The sequence below is a fragment of the Coffea arabica genome, chromosome 1e (genome assembly GCF_036785885.1).
Source record: "Coffea arabica cultivar ET-39 chromosome 1e, Coffea Arabica ET-39 HiFi, whole genome shotgun sequence".
Taxonomy (NCBI): domain Eukaryota; kingdom Viridiplantae; phylum Streptophyta; class Magnoliopsida; order Gentianales; family Rubiaceae; genus Coffea; species Coffea arabica.
In genome coordinates, this window is record NC_092311.1 from 54,887,564 (window position 1) to 54,901,567 (window position 14,004).

Below are 14,004 nucleotides of genomic sequence, written 5' to 3' on the forward strand. Positions count from 1 at the left end.
ACATAAATCAGTTAGGATCATCACCGCTGCTGTGAAATTTCTCCCTTCCCTTATCTCTTCTCCTCTCCTCTCCTGTTCAGAAGCTACCGCTACTCTACTCTACTTCACCAAGTTAGTCTCTGTTATTTAGTTTGACATAATCATCCCTGTTCCACAAAGTACTGCAAATTTGTAAGCTTAGATCATCAAAAATGTGTGGCGGTGCAATCCTCGAAGGCCTCATCCCGCCCCGCAACAACAACGACGGCACTCGCCGTCTCTCCTCCGCTGACCTCTGGCCCTCCGCTGCTGAATTTTGGCCCAACTCTCACCTTGCCAAGCCCAGCCGCTCCAACCCAACTGATGCCCCCCACAAAGCCACGCACGAAACTTGTCACGATCCACATGATGAAGCTGGTAAGTAAGAATCAATAGTAAGTTAATGCTCTTCCGCGCTAGCTAATAGTCATGGCATCATTTCATTATTATCCCTCTCTCGCATTCTTTTTTTTTTTTTTGATATTTTGTGCAAACAAACAGGTGGAAAGCAGCAAGTCCTTCCCAAGGGTGCCAAGAGGCAGAGGAAAAACTTATACAGGGGGATCAGGCAGCGACCATGGGGGAAATGGGCTGCTGAGATTCGAGACCCTAGGAAAGGCGTGAGAGTCTGGTTGGGCACTTTCAACACAGCCGAAGAAGCTGCCAGAGCCTACGACAAAGAAGCTCGAAAAATCAGAGGCAAGAAAGCCAAGGTTAACTTCCCAAACGAGGATTCGACCAGTCATCCCACATGCATCCCTTCGCAACCCCAGTACCAACAGGTACACATCCCCAGCCCTCCCACTTTCTGTGGTCCCTCCTCCTCCAATGGCAAGTTCAATCAGCTCCGTGTTGGGTCTTCTGATTGCAGTGCCAGTGACTGCTATCACGCGAACAGCATCGATGATTGTGTCCGTATCAACAATATGATGGGTTTTCGAAATCCAGGCGAAGAGGTTTGTGGTTCTGGTAGTTCAGATAATGAGTGTTTTCTTGGCCACCTTAAACAAGTAGCCAAGGCGGAGGAGGAGGAGGCTTCGGTTATAACTGAAAATGATACGAAAGACAATAACAAAGCAGCTGAAAGCGAGGAGTACCAAGTGGAAAAGCTGTCTGAGGAGCTGCTGGCCTATGAGTCCTTCATGAAGTTCTATCAGATTCCTTATATAGATGGGCAGTCCGCGGCTGCATCGGCCAACCCTGCTCAAGAGCTGGCAACTTCTATTCAGCTTTGGAGCTTTGATGATGTCTCACCCGCCAATCGCCCAATGCCTCTGTAACCGCCAATCGCCCAAGTTCGATGGTCTTTTTTTTTTTTGGGAGTCCCAATTGTGTTTTGGTGCCTAGTTTTTGTAGGTTTTGTTGTGTAATTGACATTAACTTCTTAAAACATTGGAGGAAATTGTTGTTAGATTGCAGGTTGGTACTCTTGACCGGCTTGTTTAGTTAAAATACCTGTGTAGGTTGGCACTTTGTAATTAGTGTTTTTGTGGACATAAAACTTTGTAAGCACTCCTGTTATCTGTTCCCATCAATGATAAATCTGATCTTTGCTCGTATGGACCCAAACTAACATATATGCTCAATTTGGGGCATCTTATTATCTATCAGACGATAAGAAATTCTTCTCTCTTTTTTTTTCCAGATAATAAGAAGTTGCTAGCGATTTAGTAAGCCACGTTTGTTTCCACGATTTCCCTACTTTCCTTTTCGTTGTCGTGATGGAACATGTAGAATGCAACTCGGATTAATTTTAAGCGTTTGGTTAAATTAGCCTCCTTGAGTTTTCAATCATTTAGGCTTGTTTTAATTTAGACAATTATATAGAACAGTAGTATCATCCGATAGCGTAGTAAAAGTATAATTGAAAAAGGGTTATGTAATTTACATTTCTATTATGTTATTTACACTCTCCCAATCTCGTTCTCATTTCGATGAGACCATGTTATCCCTACCTTAATTTCTTCTCCTTATCCATAAGCTAACTATACCAAATTTGGTCATACAATTAGGGTAGGAGAATAAATTAGGATAGAGATAATATGGTTTCGTCAAAATAAAAATAAAATAGTGAAAGCACAGATAATATAATAGAAGTGTAAATAACATTACCTTGAAAAAATTATAATAGAAGATTCTTTGCCCATAATAAATGGGCTTACAATTAGTAGAATATTTTGATTTTGTTAGTCCTAGTTGCGTTAATTTTCCACTTTGGAATTGTTGATGATTATTCCGCGAACTTCAGGTGACGTTCCACTAATAGGACGGTAAAGATGATTCTAGGGCTGCAAACGAGCCGAGTCGAGTCGAGTTTTGAGCTAATCGAGCCGAGTCTCAACTAAATTTTACCAAGCTCGAGCTCGACTCGAATCGAATCAAGTCGAGCCGAGCTTGAGCTCGAGCTCAAAAAAAAATAAAAAATAATTATTTTATTTTTAAAAAAATAAATAAAATAATATTTTTTTCTTAATAAATAATAAAATATTAAGGATATATACGTAATTTTACTATAAAAATAAAAAATAAAAAAAATATATATAATATACGTAATTTTATTATTAAATAAAATAAAAAAATATATATATATATATACCCAAGCTCGCGAGCCGGCTCGCGAGCTAACGAGCTTAATATTCTGAGCTCGAGCTCGAGCTCGAGTTTAACTCGAGCCGGCTCGAGCTCGACTCGAGCTCGACTCGAGCCGCTCGCGAGCGGCTCGCGAGCAGCTCGATTCGTTTGCAGCCCTAGATGATTCCAAGAATTTTTATCTAATGCTTACTATTCAAGATTCAAGACGCATGCTTGAGTGGAAGATGTCCATAAAGGATGACGCAAGCAAATAGTAGGTTTCTTCGTTCTTATACTCACTCCGTCCCACTTTGATAGTCCCGTTTTCTTTTTTTTTGTCTGTTCTAAATTATAGTCCACTTTTCAATTGAAGAATGTAGTTATATTTTAATTTTTCTAAAATACCCTTATTCAATGTAAGTTGTTGTTACTATAAATCTATCCCATTTAATGAGAGTTGATTCTTTTTTTACCATCAATTCAAGTTTCCATAAAGTTATACTCTAATTAATGTGAGGGTATTTTAGAAAAATAACTACCTTAATTGATTGTTCCAACAAAGTTAATTAATTTTTTTTAAAATTGTGTGAAAAAAAAATTAGAACTATCAAAATGGGACGGAGGGAGTATGTTGTAGTTGGGACTTGGGTGTTGGAAGCAATGACGGAGCCAAGGGGGGGCAGAGGGGGGCCATGGCCCCCCCTAAGTTTTGAGAATTTTAATTCATAATATGTAAATATGTGTGTAAAATAAAATTGGCCCCCCCTAAATTTTTTTAATTTTAGTTTATATTATGAGAGTTGATATATATATATATATATATATATATATATATAAATTAGTCATCTTTGAATGGAATTTCAATTTTGGCCCCCCAAAAAAAAAAATCCTGGCTCCGTCACTGGTTGGAAGGCACCCCAAAACAGATAGGTGTTTTAAGATTGTCGTAGGAGATGGGGACACGGCACATTGTTATCATTCAGCCGGCGCTGCTGGTTTTGTTTCTGGATATAGTACATTGGCCGCCAACGCCTTGGGCGCCCGCTGATTGGCCGCATAAGCTGGTCCTTTTCTGCTTAGCCGTTTTTCGTACCTGACACCTTCTTTTTTTCCTTTTTTTTTTGTGACAGTACTTCGTACCTGATACGCGATTCACCATGATCAAAGAACACGGTTGGCTCCAACGTTCATGCTATTGCTTGGAAAACAGGAAAAGAAGTAGATGCGTGACGTGCAGTATTTGGCATGTTTTTTTGACTTGTTAAATGGATAAGCTATTATTTGAAATAATTACTGTAACATTTTTTGTAATGTGATGTATATGAGATAAAAAGGTGATTGAGAATGTAAAAAGTTAGGTTGAAAAATATGTTTATGATGCAACCGAAATATTATTTGGGATAATTTTAGTATTCAAACAAACTTATTTATTTGGCATTTTCGTGTGATATACTAGTAGTAGTGATAAATTATCAACAACTAGACAAGACATAAGATGTATGATTATTATCCAAAAAAAAAAGATAAGATGCATGATTTACCATTCTTACTTGGTGATCAACACACGTTAATAAACTAAGTAGTAGCATGTAACACCATCTCCCTATTGCCTCGGGACGATGAGTACAATAGCAAACTTATGCATCGAGTAGAGTTGTAAACGAGTCAAGTAAATTATTTAATGAGTTCAATGTGATTATTTAATTAGTCAAGGTCGAGTTTGAGCCTCGACTCATTTATTTAACAAGTTAAAATTTTGTTTTTGAACTTGAACTTGAATTTAAGAGAGCTTGAATGAGCTTGAAAATCATATACAAAGTCACAATTCATAAAATTTAACTAATTCACTAACCTAATAATTAAGTTAAATTTCACCAAGAAAAAATAGACATACGAATTCCAACAAATGTTAAACAAATCTAGATGCGCATAAATAAATTATTCATGAATTGAATCTAGCTCGACTAGTTTAGTGATGAAGGAATATACAAGCCAAATTTGAACTTAGATGAGTCGAAATTGAGCTAAGCTTGCAAACAGCTTGGTTCCTTTAGCATCTCTAGCATCAAAACAACAACAAACTAATGCTCTAAAAGATGGTTATTTTCTATTAATTATAAGGTTATTATCACTTTACTTTTTTAAACTATATCACTATTATCAATTTACCCCATAATGTTATTTTTTAGTCACTTCACCCCATAGATAGTTCAACTCAGTTGATTAATAAATTTTTGATAAAAATTTCCTTTTATTTTATACCATTACTATATTGTTATTATTACTTTATCTCTTTAAATTATAGTGATATAATCGCTTTACTCTCTAGATATTTCACCCTATCGTTAATCTAAAAAGTATGTTAAAAAATATTTAAATGTGTTTACCTTTTTTTATATATAATTTAAAATAAAAAGTTGGAATAATTATCTTCATTTTTCACTCTAAGATTCCAAAAACATAAAATAATTGGTTTTCTCAAAAAAAAAAATTACCCTTATTAATGCTTGGAAAAGAAAAAGGAGATAGGACAGAATGAGACAAATAATTAGATTTTGCAAAGAAAAAAATAAGGAATAATCTAATATTATCGTATTACTTTAATATCCTTGGGATTATAATTGGAATTGAGTAATAAACAACAAATTAAAATAATTTTAAAATAATAAAAATATTTGAATTATTTATTGTTTGTATTAAAAAAAAAGAATTGAACTCTCTCTCTCCCTCTCCTATTTTTTTTTCAATATTAATAAGATTCCAAGAAGAAAGATTCCACTTGGACAGCCATTTTTAGCCGAAAAATTGCGTCGTTTTCCATGGTCACATTTCCCTATTATCTTTCTTCCTCACATTCATCAAATCACTACAGTATTTTTCAACAAAAAATCCTAGAAAATGCAATCCAAACAAGATGTTTTGACTTTTGTTTTTCTTGATACTAAAAGAAGAAGAGCCACTCTAGATTTTTTATTATTTATATTATACAAAAAAGAGGGTACTAGCTTTTAAAATTTTTGAATTTGTTAAGTTGGTTTAATGGCGGGATATATTGCTTAAAAAATAATTTTATGAGGTAAATTGATAATAAGATTATAATTTATGGGGGTAAAATGATAATAATTTTAAAAGTTAAACATGTCTTATCACTTGAATTAATAAACTCTTTAAGTTTGAACATTACTTTTGGAGGTAAAATGATTAAAAATACGGTAAGAGAAAAATTGACAGTGACACCAAACATTAAACGGATAAAATGATAATAACCCTTAATTATATTAGCAACATATCTACAAAGCAGTTTTTCAGAGCTGGACTTTTGACCGCTGGCGCTGTCATTGGACCCCACTACTGGATTACCATTTCCCCATGGAACTTGGAAGTGAGCGGGTTATGGTTTATTACTCCTTATGAGTAACTAATAGTACTTATTATGGAAGATTTGTTTTCTTTTTAAGGCATCATTTTGATTGAGGGAATGGGAGGAAACAAAAGGAACACGAGGGATCAAATCCGTTTTATGTTTGGAAAGGAAAGTATAAGGTGCCTCCAGGGCATATGGCGCAGCGGTTGAGGGGTCGACTTTAACTTGCTGGCTTCCCCACTGATCGGGGTTCAATTCGTGTCCGCTGCACTGCACATCCTGACTCGCCTGGGATAGCTGTATGGGGCTATCGGCTTCCTTCCGATTTGGTGTGCTGGCTCGGGTCCTAAGAGATCGGGTCGGGGCATGTTCCGAGTTACAAAAAAAAAAAAAAGTATAAGGAGAGAAAGGGCTATATTGGGTAATTTCTTTTTCCCTGTCTAATTTACTTGTGACCTCTTCCTTCCTTTCCTTTCCATCCTCAGTCCAAACAAGAAAATTACTATCCGTCACTTTATTACTATTCTCTCAATCGGACGAAGCACCGAAGTCCGAACTATCTTCGTTTGGGCTAGAAATGACCAGTACACCATGGTACAGAACGAACTTCTGTCCAATCAACCTTCAGCAACCCGAAAATCTAAAACTTGGGCCTAGAGGATGGTTAAGCAAAGGCGGCCCAAAAAAAACAAGCCCCAAAGAGAAACCCTACAGCTACAGTCGAGTGATATAAGAAAGCTCATTTTCGCCGCACCCAGCATTTTCTGGTAGGATTAGCTTAGTTGGCACAGAGAGCAGGTGCCAGAAGAGGAGGAGGAGACGGACCGACAGACGAAGGGATGGTGTCGCTGAAGCTTCAGAAGCGGCTCGCCGCCAGCGTCCTCAAGTGCGGCAGAGGCAAGGTCTGGCTGGACCCCAATGAAGTCAACGAAATCTCCATGGCCAATTCTCGTAAGTTTGTTTCACTCTCCTTGGCTGATCATCTACTCTCTAGTGTTTTCTTTCCTAGTGTTTCAGTGTCTTGATATTGATTGATTGTATCAATCGATTGCTTTAGGGAAACTTTTGGCTTGTATTACTATTAGCGAGGGGATAATGATGCTATTCAAATAGGAGTAAGGATTGATGTGTAAGTCATAAGCATCGACTAACTTAAATGTGAAAAAAAGATTTTTTTTGGGTTTGGGGGGGGGGGGGATTGTCATCAGGCTTTGTTGTTGGTCTCGACTAACTTTAGGAAGGCTTGTTTCTGAAAATATTCGCAGTGGCCGCCTAAGAGCTTTTACCTCATAGCTTATGCTGCTTTTATTCCTTCCTTGCATGCCTGAGACATCCTTTTGCCCCATCTTCCTCTATGTTCACTATTTTCCCCAGTGCCTCGTTTCTTACCTAGAAGTAATTGTGTCCTATCTGTATTGGCTGTTTTATGGGTTAGTGTGGTGTTTCATTTGGCATAGAAGTTTCAAAGAAATGATCATGCGTCAATGTGCATTTGGTTTCTATATTGTAACCATCTAAATAGCAAAAAATGGCATAAAAAGGATTAAGTATTACGTGTAAGTTTTCTAGGTTTTGTGATGGAGATTGAACTTGCAATAAGGGACTTGTAATAGATCGGATTAGACTACATTTCTTAGCATGCCAAAAATAAAAAACTACTTTCCTCCTACGGGAGCTACATGAACGCTCGTCCTGCACATGCCTGGTGGGCTAGGGGTTTCAAATTCATACAATGCAAAATCTATTGTTCAACTAAACTGAACTAACTGCAAGGTTTCTGATAGGTTTTGTTTTGTAACATATTTTGTAATTGCTATTTTATGTTGATTTTGAGAGCAACTTCACCAGAATTGATAGATTTATGTTGCTGTTGGTTGGTTAAATACAGGCCAAAACATAAGAAAGCTGGTCAAGGATGGTTTCATCATCAGGAAGCCTACCAAGATTCATTCAAGGTCTCGTGCTCGCCGGATGAAAGAGGCCAAGCGAAAGGGCCGCCACTCTGGATATGGTAAGCGCAAGGGTACAAGGGAGGCAAGGTTGCCTACAAAAGTTCTTTGGATGAGGAGGATGAGAGTGCTTAGGCGCTTGCTTAGAAAGTACAGAGAGTCAAAGAAGATTGACAAGCACATGTATCATGACATGTACATGAAGGTCAAGGGTAATGTTTTCAAGAACAAACGTGTGCTAATGGAGAGCATCCACAAGTCCAAGGCTGAGAAGGCTAGAGAGAAGACCTTGTCTGATCAGTTTGAGGCTAAACGAGCAAAGAATAAGGCAAGCAGAGAGAGAAAGATTGCTAGGAGGGAGGAACGTTTGGCCCAGGTTAGATCATTGCCTAATTGTTTTCCCCCTTGGCTGTTTCTCCCTGATTTATCAGTACCATAGATTCAGGAACTGTTTGGAGTGGATTTCTTTGTTGGTCCATCTTGAAATGATTACATACCGTACATGTTACATAATAGTGCTTCCATGTGTTTTTCCCTGTATCATGTAAATGAATTGGACACGTGTAGTTTGATTTATCATTACTGCAAAAGTTTTATGCATCAGTAAAAATTCTAAGGGTGTTTTGCATGCATATAAAACAGGGGCCTGGAGAGAGACCTGTTCAGCCAGCAGTATCAGCACCTCCAGCACAAACAGCTCAGTAAGTGCATTGTTGCTGATACATTATTACTGATTTTTGCTTTAATGAAATTTTTGTCTGAATTGCTCTGTTAATGTTCAGGGTATCGAAGAAATCAAAGAAGTGACTGAATGAGAAGAGGGGGGCATTTGTTGCGCTGTATCATCGTTAAGTCCTTCATAGTGTTGCAATTTAGTGTTACTGGCTGCGTACTGTTGTTTTGCTGTTCTTTCTTGAAAATACTCTGTTACCCAGATTTAGATGGAAGGAGTTTTTGGAATCTTAATATTATGCACCAATTGTGCCTTGGTTTCTTTACGTCCTCACTTCGGTTTAGCTTTTCCACCAAGGCTCTTAAATTCAAGTGACCTGGTTTCATGTCAATTGGATGCGGATGCATTGGGAAAGAGGGGTTTGAGAGATGATAGGCTATATTGCTGTAAAAATAAAATAATTTCCATTCAAGCTAAGTCGATGCACGTATTGATGCCTAGTTGTAAATCGTAAATCACGCAGTTAAATGTAGAAGCAAGGAAAGTCTCTCTCTTTGCGCCTCTTTTTTTCCGGGTTCAAAGTAGTTTGGTTGGCTTTGATTTCGATCGCCGCCCCAGGATGTCTTGGCAACCATAGGTCCTCACTGCTCAATGCCATTTTTTGGGGGAAGTCTACCGGAAAGGTTTATTTGCCTGGAAGCGTTCTCCGAGAAGTTTAGCGTGACAATAGTCTCGTGAGAAGTCGTCCAATTATGCCAACAAGATGGCAACCGGGCTGGAAAAGTTTCTTTCCCACTGATGAGGAGAGAATCTTTTCGGTTAGTCATTACCATACAGGGTTTTGCTTCAACGATAGAAATCCATTTGAGCGGCTCTGATTACACATCTTGAAAGTTTATTCATAATGGTGCAGGGGATTTAAATATCTTTGGCTGAGTTTGGATAGGGCATTTTTTAAAAGACAAGTTTTTCATATGCAATTGTTACAATAATACACAAACAAAAATAACCTCAAAAATATAAAAAACATAAAAAATAATTTCAAAAATATCAAAAACACAAAAAGTAACATTAAAAACACCAAAAATAACCTCATCTACAGTAAAAGTTTTTCACTTATATTACTACAGTAAAATATTTCAAAAACAGCTAATCCAAAAAGCTTATTTTGATCATTATCCCTGCTATAACAGTCGGCACAAGGGGGAAAGTTTGGCTGCATCTCTGTGTAGTCCTGATTTCAAAAGGTTACCTCTTCATTTGGGTTTACAGATCCCAAGTTTGACGATGAATGTAACTGTGGTGCCTTTGCCGAGGCCTTCACTCTCAATCCGGATGTGGCCTCCCATTAGATTTGTAAGCCTAAAATTGTCAATTAAATATTACAGGTATTCGTCAATGGACTGATCCTGCAGGGGACTGTACAAACTGGAATCAACAAGTCACATGCATACCGTTTGCAAATGGCAAGGCCAAGACCTGCACCACTACCGCTCTGACTTGAAGAACTATAAGGCTTGACAAACTTGGTAAAGACTAAAGGAATTTCTTGGGGATCAATACCCTGCCCAGTATCCATAACCTGCAATGCAAATATTTGGAAAGCGTTATGTTTTATATTTACCAAGCAACCATGACGGTGAATGATATGAACAATGGCTATTTTGATCAAATATACCATTTCAACGAGAGTATAATGAAAGAAGTAGACCCTAACTAGGTTAAAAGAAACCATCTTTTAGTCATAAAGTATGGCCTTTCAATAAACCATACAGTATGTGTGAAGACAAAGGATTGACACAGAAACAAAAGGTTACAACTGTTTTTTCACAGTGATGATTTTTAATCAAGTGTAGACATGGAGTGCTGACAGCCAAAGCCAAATAAACCAATTGGCATGTGCATCAATGCCTTCACAAAATTCAGACTGATCAATTGGCATGTGCATCAATGACAAGACAAGCAATAAAACTGATTAAGAATACTGAAATTTCCCCTATCAAAAGGAAAATTGAATTCTCAACCTGCGCTTGTAAGTAGTAGAATTGGCCATTGCAAAAAGCAGCTTCCGAAAGTTCCCAGTCTCTAATGTACTTCAGCTTGGGAGCAGAAACAAAAATTCTAACAGAACCCTCCTTTGTAAACTTAACAGCATTTCCCACAATATTCAATATTGTTTGCAGCAGCTTATTTTCATCCCCAATAGCATAGAGAGGCAAATCTGGACTCAAAATCAAACTAACCGATAACTTTTTTACACATGCAATTGGCTTTATCAAATTTACAACCTGCATTTTAAGGACACAAAAGCTTCACTAACTAAATATTGCATCAAAAAAGGGAACAGACAAACAGAGTCACATAAAAACAACCTAGACAAATTTATCTACCTCTCGAAAAACACCATGAAGATTGAATGCTTTAACATCCAATTTGAGGCTGCCATTTTCAAGGCTCGAAAGATCCAGAACATCACTAATGAGCGTTGCTATAAGATTGCAACCCTTAAGTATCATCTCTATTACAACCCTTTGATCCAGAGTTAGTTCAGTCTCCAAGAGCAGTGAACACAACAAGAGAACTGTATTTATTGGTGTTCTCATTTCATGATTCATCATAGCCAGGAAATCATTACGAGCATAGATAGCTGCCTCTGCTTCTTTTCGAGCCGAATTCAAAGCAACATTTTGCTCTATGAGCTTGTGGTGTGCCCACATAGATTCTTCAAGAATTGCAGCATGTGAAAGAGCAACAGCAACCTAACCAAATCATAACAGTTCAGCAGAAAAAACTTAGTCAACTTAATTATTATCAGTTTAACTCGAAATTATAAAATTGTAGAAGTGCACATTGTACTGTTTCACCATGTAATGGCCCTTAGAACATATATTGACATGTTAGCAATACCAAAATTTCAGCAAGGCACTTGATGAGGAAAATTTGAGTTTATTCTACACCTGGTCGGCAACAACTTCAATAAGTTCTAACTCATGATTACGCCATTTTCTTACACCGTTCATAGGTAGTATTAATACCATCAGCGCATAACTTTTTGAAGAAAGTTCAGGCCAGTTGTGGATTTGGAAATCCAAGATGTTTAAAAGAGGTATGCGAACAGCAACAACTTCAGGGGCACTATATCTTCGAAATGCAGGCCTGATCCTGGCCAGAGGGCAGGCATGTGGAAGACGAATTGCTTTAGCGCTATTGAAGACTTCACTGACGTCGGGAAGATTAATAGGCACGCTTGACCCATCAGGTATGAGAGAGTTAAGAGTATGAGAAAGTTGGAGATTGAGACCTCGTCTTGATGGCATCCACAGTGCACATTCCTCCAATTGTAAACATCTACCCAACTCAACAAGAGTGGTCCTTAATATGGTTTGCCTGTCAAGGGTACTCCTGATTTCGTGAGTTAGCATTCTAACATGCCTTCCAGATTCCTCCTGTTTTATAACAATGCCCATCTCTCTGTCCAGCTCATCAACCTTACTCTTCAAAAATAATTCCTGGTTCCTCACACTTAGCAGGTCAGGAATAATATGAACAAGCATCAGTGCAGTAGCACATGACACAACTGCAGTGGACATTTTTGCTATTGCCACGGCTACAGCAACAGTTTTAGAGTGAACGGAGAATGTCCATAGACTTATAAAGTGGGATGCTCCACAGAGAATAATAAATGCACCAAACTGGATTAGCACCCATCGGTAAGGGAAGAAAGCAGATTTCTGGACAAAATATACAAGTTCCACCGGAATGGAGAAATAGGCAAATGCAATAAAAAGGTCCGCAATATACTGAAAATTTAACAACTGCTCCTCAGCTGCCCACTGAGGCTCAACACAATCACAGGAGATCATCACCTGGCAAAAAATCAGGGAGAAGCAGGGGATATACCATCATACCAAAAAACATTTCACTGCGTTTGATAAAGTACTAGTGCTTGACTCACAGTAGTATGAATGATAATTTTTATTTTCCATTTTTAACCTGAAAGGCTTTTTACCTTATCTTTTTTTTTTTTTTTTTTTGTCTCCTGTACTTTGTAGCATCATTTCTCAAACAATAATGACTTCGCCCTTGATCATTTATAGACTCAGGGGGGAAAAAGTGATCGCACATACTGCAAAGCTTTGTCCAAAAAGATCTATGAACATCAAAACCTGATAAATGCTAAAAAATAAATAAAGAGATGACGAAAATATTTCTTTACAGCCCACACAAGTGGGTATAAACTAAATAATTATGAGGTATGAAGTTTGACAATGCTACTCATGCAGGAGTACCATATACTGAATTCCATATCCATATTATACGACAGCTACAGAAGACTAGTATCTTTTTGCGAGTACTCTCTTCATATCTCCAGAGAAGACCCATACTCTTAAAAGATCGGTTCTAGTACGATGCTGGACAGAGCAGAAGCCAGGCAAGTAGAAAGAACTTTGAGTGGCCATGAATTTTTTTTTTTAAAGAAATAACTGATTTCCACCCAAATCCAAGTTTTCCCAGAATTTCTCATTAAAAGGAACTAAAATAAGAGCAGGCATTTATATCCAAGAAAATTTATAGGACTAATTTCCACCCAAATTCAAGTGTTCCCCGAATTTCTCATTAAACGAACTGAAATAAGAGCGGAAAGCTTAATCCTATATTGAATACTGGCACACAAAGTAAGTAGCATTAAATGGCAGAAAGAATTTCGAGGGAGGAGATAAGAATGGAAGTATCACCTTCAACCTTTTTTCCAGAATGGTCGGAAGCGAAAGTGAATTACGTAATCTGCCCTCTAAAATTTATGGATTCGTCCAATTCAAAAGGAAAAGGGTGCCAAGATTGACCGTCTTTTCCACTCACAACTTCCATGCGCAACCTTTTCTGCAAGCACGAAGACAAAAGTGAGAGAGAGAGTCTCCAAATTCAATGAATCCACGCGCCAGGTGATAGTATTAGCCGCCCAACGTTTTCACCATTTGTTTCTCATGTTGGAGAAGAAACTATGACCCTGGTTGGATAGCAATTTTAGGAAATTCTCGTAAAAAAATACACTGTAATATATGAAGTAAAAAATAATTAAAAATACTGTTCATAAAAAAAACGTAGAATTTTTTTTTTGATAAAAAATAACTTTTCAATACATAATAAAGAAAAAGTGATTATAAGATGAAATAGCATTTATGGCACTCAGGCTCTTGACACCCATCCTTCCCTTTTCATTTGTATTTGGATAGGAATTGTTTATCAAAAATGTTAGTATTTATTTACATCACAAATATGTTTTTTAATTTATTTTTTTAATCACCATTTTATCTTTCATACAAATAAATTAATTAAACCTTTTCACGTAAAAATATTATAGTAATTATTATAAATAATCAATCTCTTATCCAAATACATGCATGCATTCAGATTTTTTTTCCCCACAG

At 37.3% G+C, this 14,004-nt stretch overlaps 3 protein-coding genes across 4 annotated transcripts; 2 read left to right on the forward strand and 1 right to left on the reverse strand.

Annotated features, from left to right (window-relative positions):
• Positions 1-1,577, forward strand: LOC113718314 (ethylene-responsive transcription factor RAP2-3). Its single transcript, XM_027243227.2, has 2 exons — positions 1-396; positions 520-1,577. The coding sequence occupies exons 1-2, from the start codon at positions 192-194 to the stop codon at positions 1,296-1,298; spliced, it is 984 nt and encodes a 327-aa protein (XP_027099028.1). The 5' UTR covers positions 1-191; the 3' UTR covers positions 1,299-1,577.
• Positions 1,578-6,699: 5,122 nt separating this feature from the next.
• On the forward strand, positions 6,700-8,900 carry LOC113718322 (large ribosomal subunit protein eL19y-like). The gene is made up of 4 exons (XM_027243237.2): positions 6,700-6,904; positions 7,842-8,278; positions 8,545-8,603; positions 8,685-8,900. The coding sequence occupies exons 1-4, from the start codon at positions 6,793-6,795 to the stop codon at positions 8,707-8,709; spliced, it is 633 nt and encodes a 210-aa protein (XP_027099038.1). The 5' UTR covers positions 6,700-6,792; the 3' UTR covers positions 8,710-8,900.
• Positions 8,901-9,595: 695 nt separating this feature from the next.
• Positions 9,596-13,599, reverse strand: LOC113718330 (probable ethylene response sensor 1). Of its 2 annotated transcripts, XM_027243244.2 has the most exons (6): positions 13,312-13,599; positions 11,533-12,441; positions 10,966-11,334; positions 10,600-10,863; positions 10,030-10,157; positions 9,596-9,937 (listed from the first exon to the last, which is right to left on the reverse strand). In XM_027243244.2, exons 2-6 carry the CDS (start codon positions 12,436-12,438, stop codon positions 9,832-9,834), a joined length of 1,773 nt encoding a protein of 590 aa, XP_027099045.1. In that variant the 5' UTR covers positions 12,439-12,441; positions 13,312-13,599; the 3' UTR covers positions 9,596-9,831. The 2 variants fall into 2 exon arrangements, with proteins under 2 accessions (XP_027099045.1, XP_027099050.1); XM_027243249.2 differs by having other exon boundaries at positions 11,533-13,599.
• Between the last annotated feature and the right edge of the window lie 405 nt (positions 13,600-14,004).

Bases quoted from the DNA above. Each gene is read 5' to 3' on its own strand.
- LOC113718314 (XM_027243227.2), top strand. From the start codon at position 192: ATGTGTGGCGGTGCAATCCTCGAAGGCCTCATCCCGCCCCGCAACAAC. The intron at 397-519 runs GTAAGTAAGAAT...GCAAACAAACAG, and splicing joins CGATCCACATGATGAAGCTG to GTGGAAAGCAGCAAGTCCTT.
- LOC113718322 (XM_027243237.2), top strand. From the start codon at position 6,793: ATGGTGTCGCTGAAGCTTCAGAAGCGGCTCGCCGCCAGCGTCCTCAAG. The intron at 8,279-8,544 runs GTTAGATCATTG...CATATAAAACAG, and splicing joins GGGAGGAACGTTTGGCCCAG to GGGCCTGGAGAGAGACCTGT. The intron at 8,604-8,684 runs GTAAGTGCATTG...GTTAATGTTCAG, and splicing joins CCTCCAGCACAAACAGCTCA to GGTATCGAAGAAATCAAAGA.
- LOC113718330 (XM_027243244.2), bottom strand. From the start codon at position 12,438: ATGATCTCCTGTGATTGTGTTGAGCCTCAGTGGGCAGCTGAGGAGCAG. The intron at 11,335-11,532 runs GTGTAGAATAAA...TGATTTGGTTAG, and splicing joins TTGAAGTTGTTGCCGACCAG to GTTGCTGTTGCTCTTTCACA. The intron at 10,158-10,599 runs GTTGAGAATTCA...TTTGCATTGCAG, and splicing joins TCTACTACTTACAAGCGCAG to GTTATGGATACTGGGCAGGG.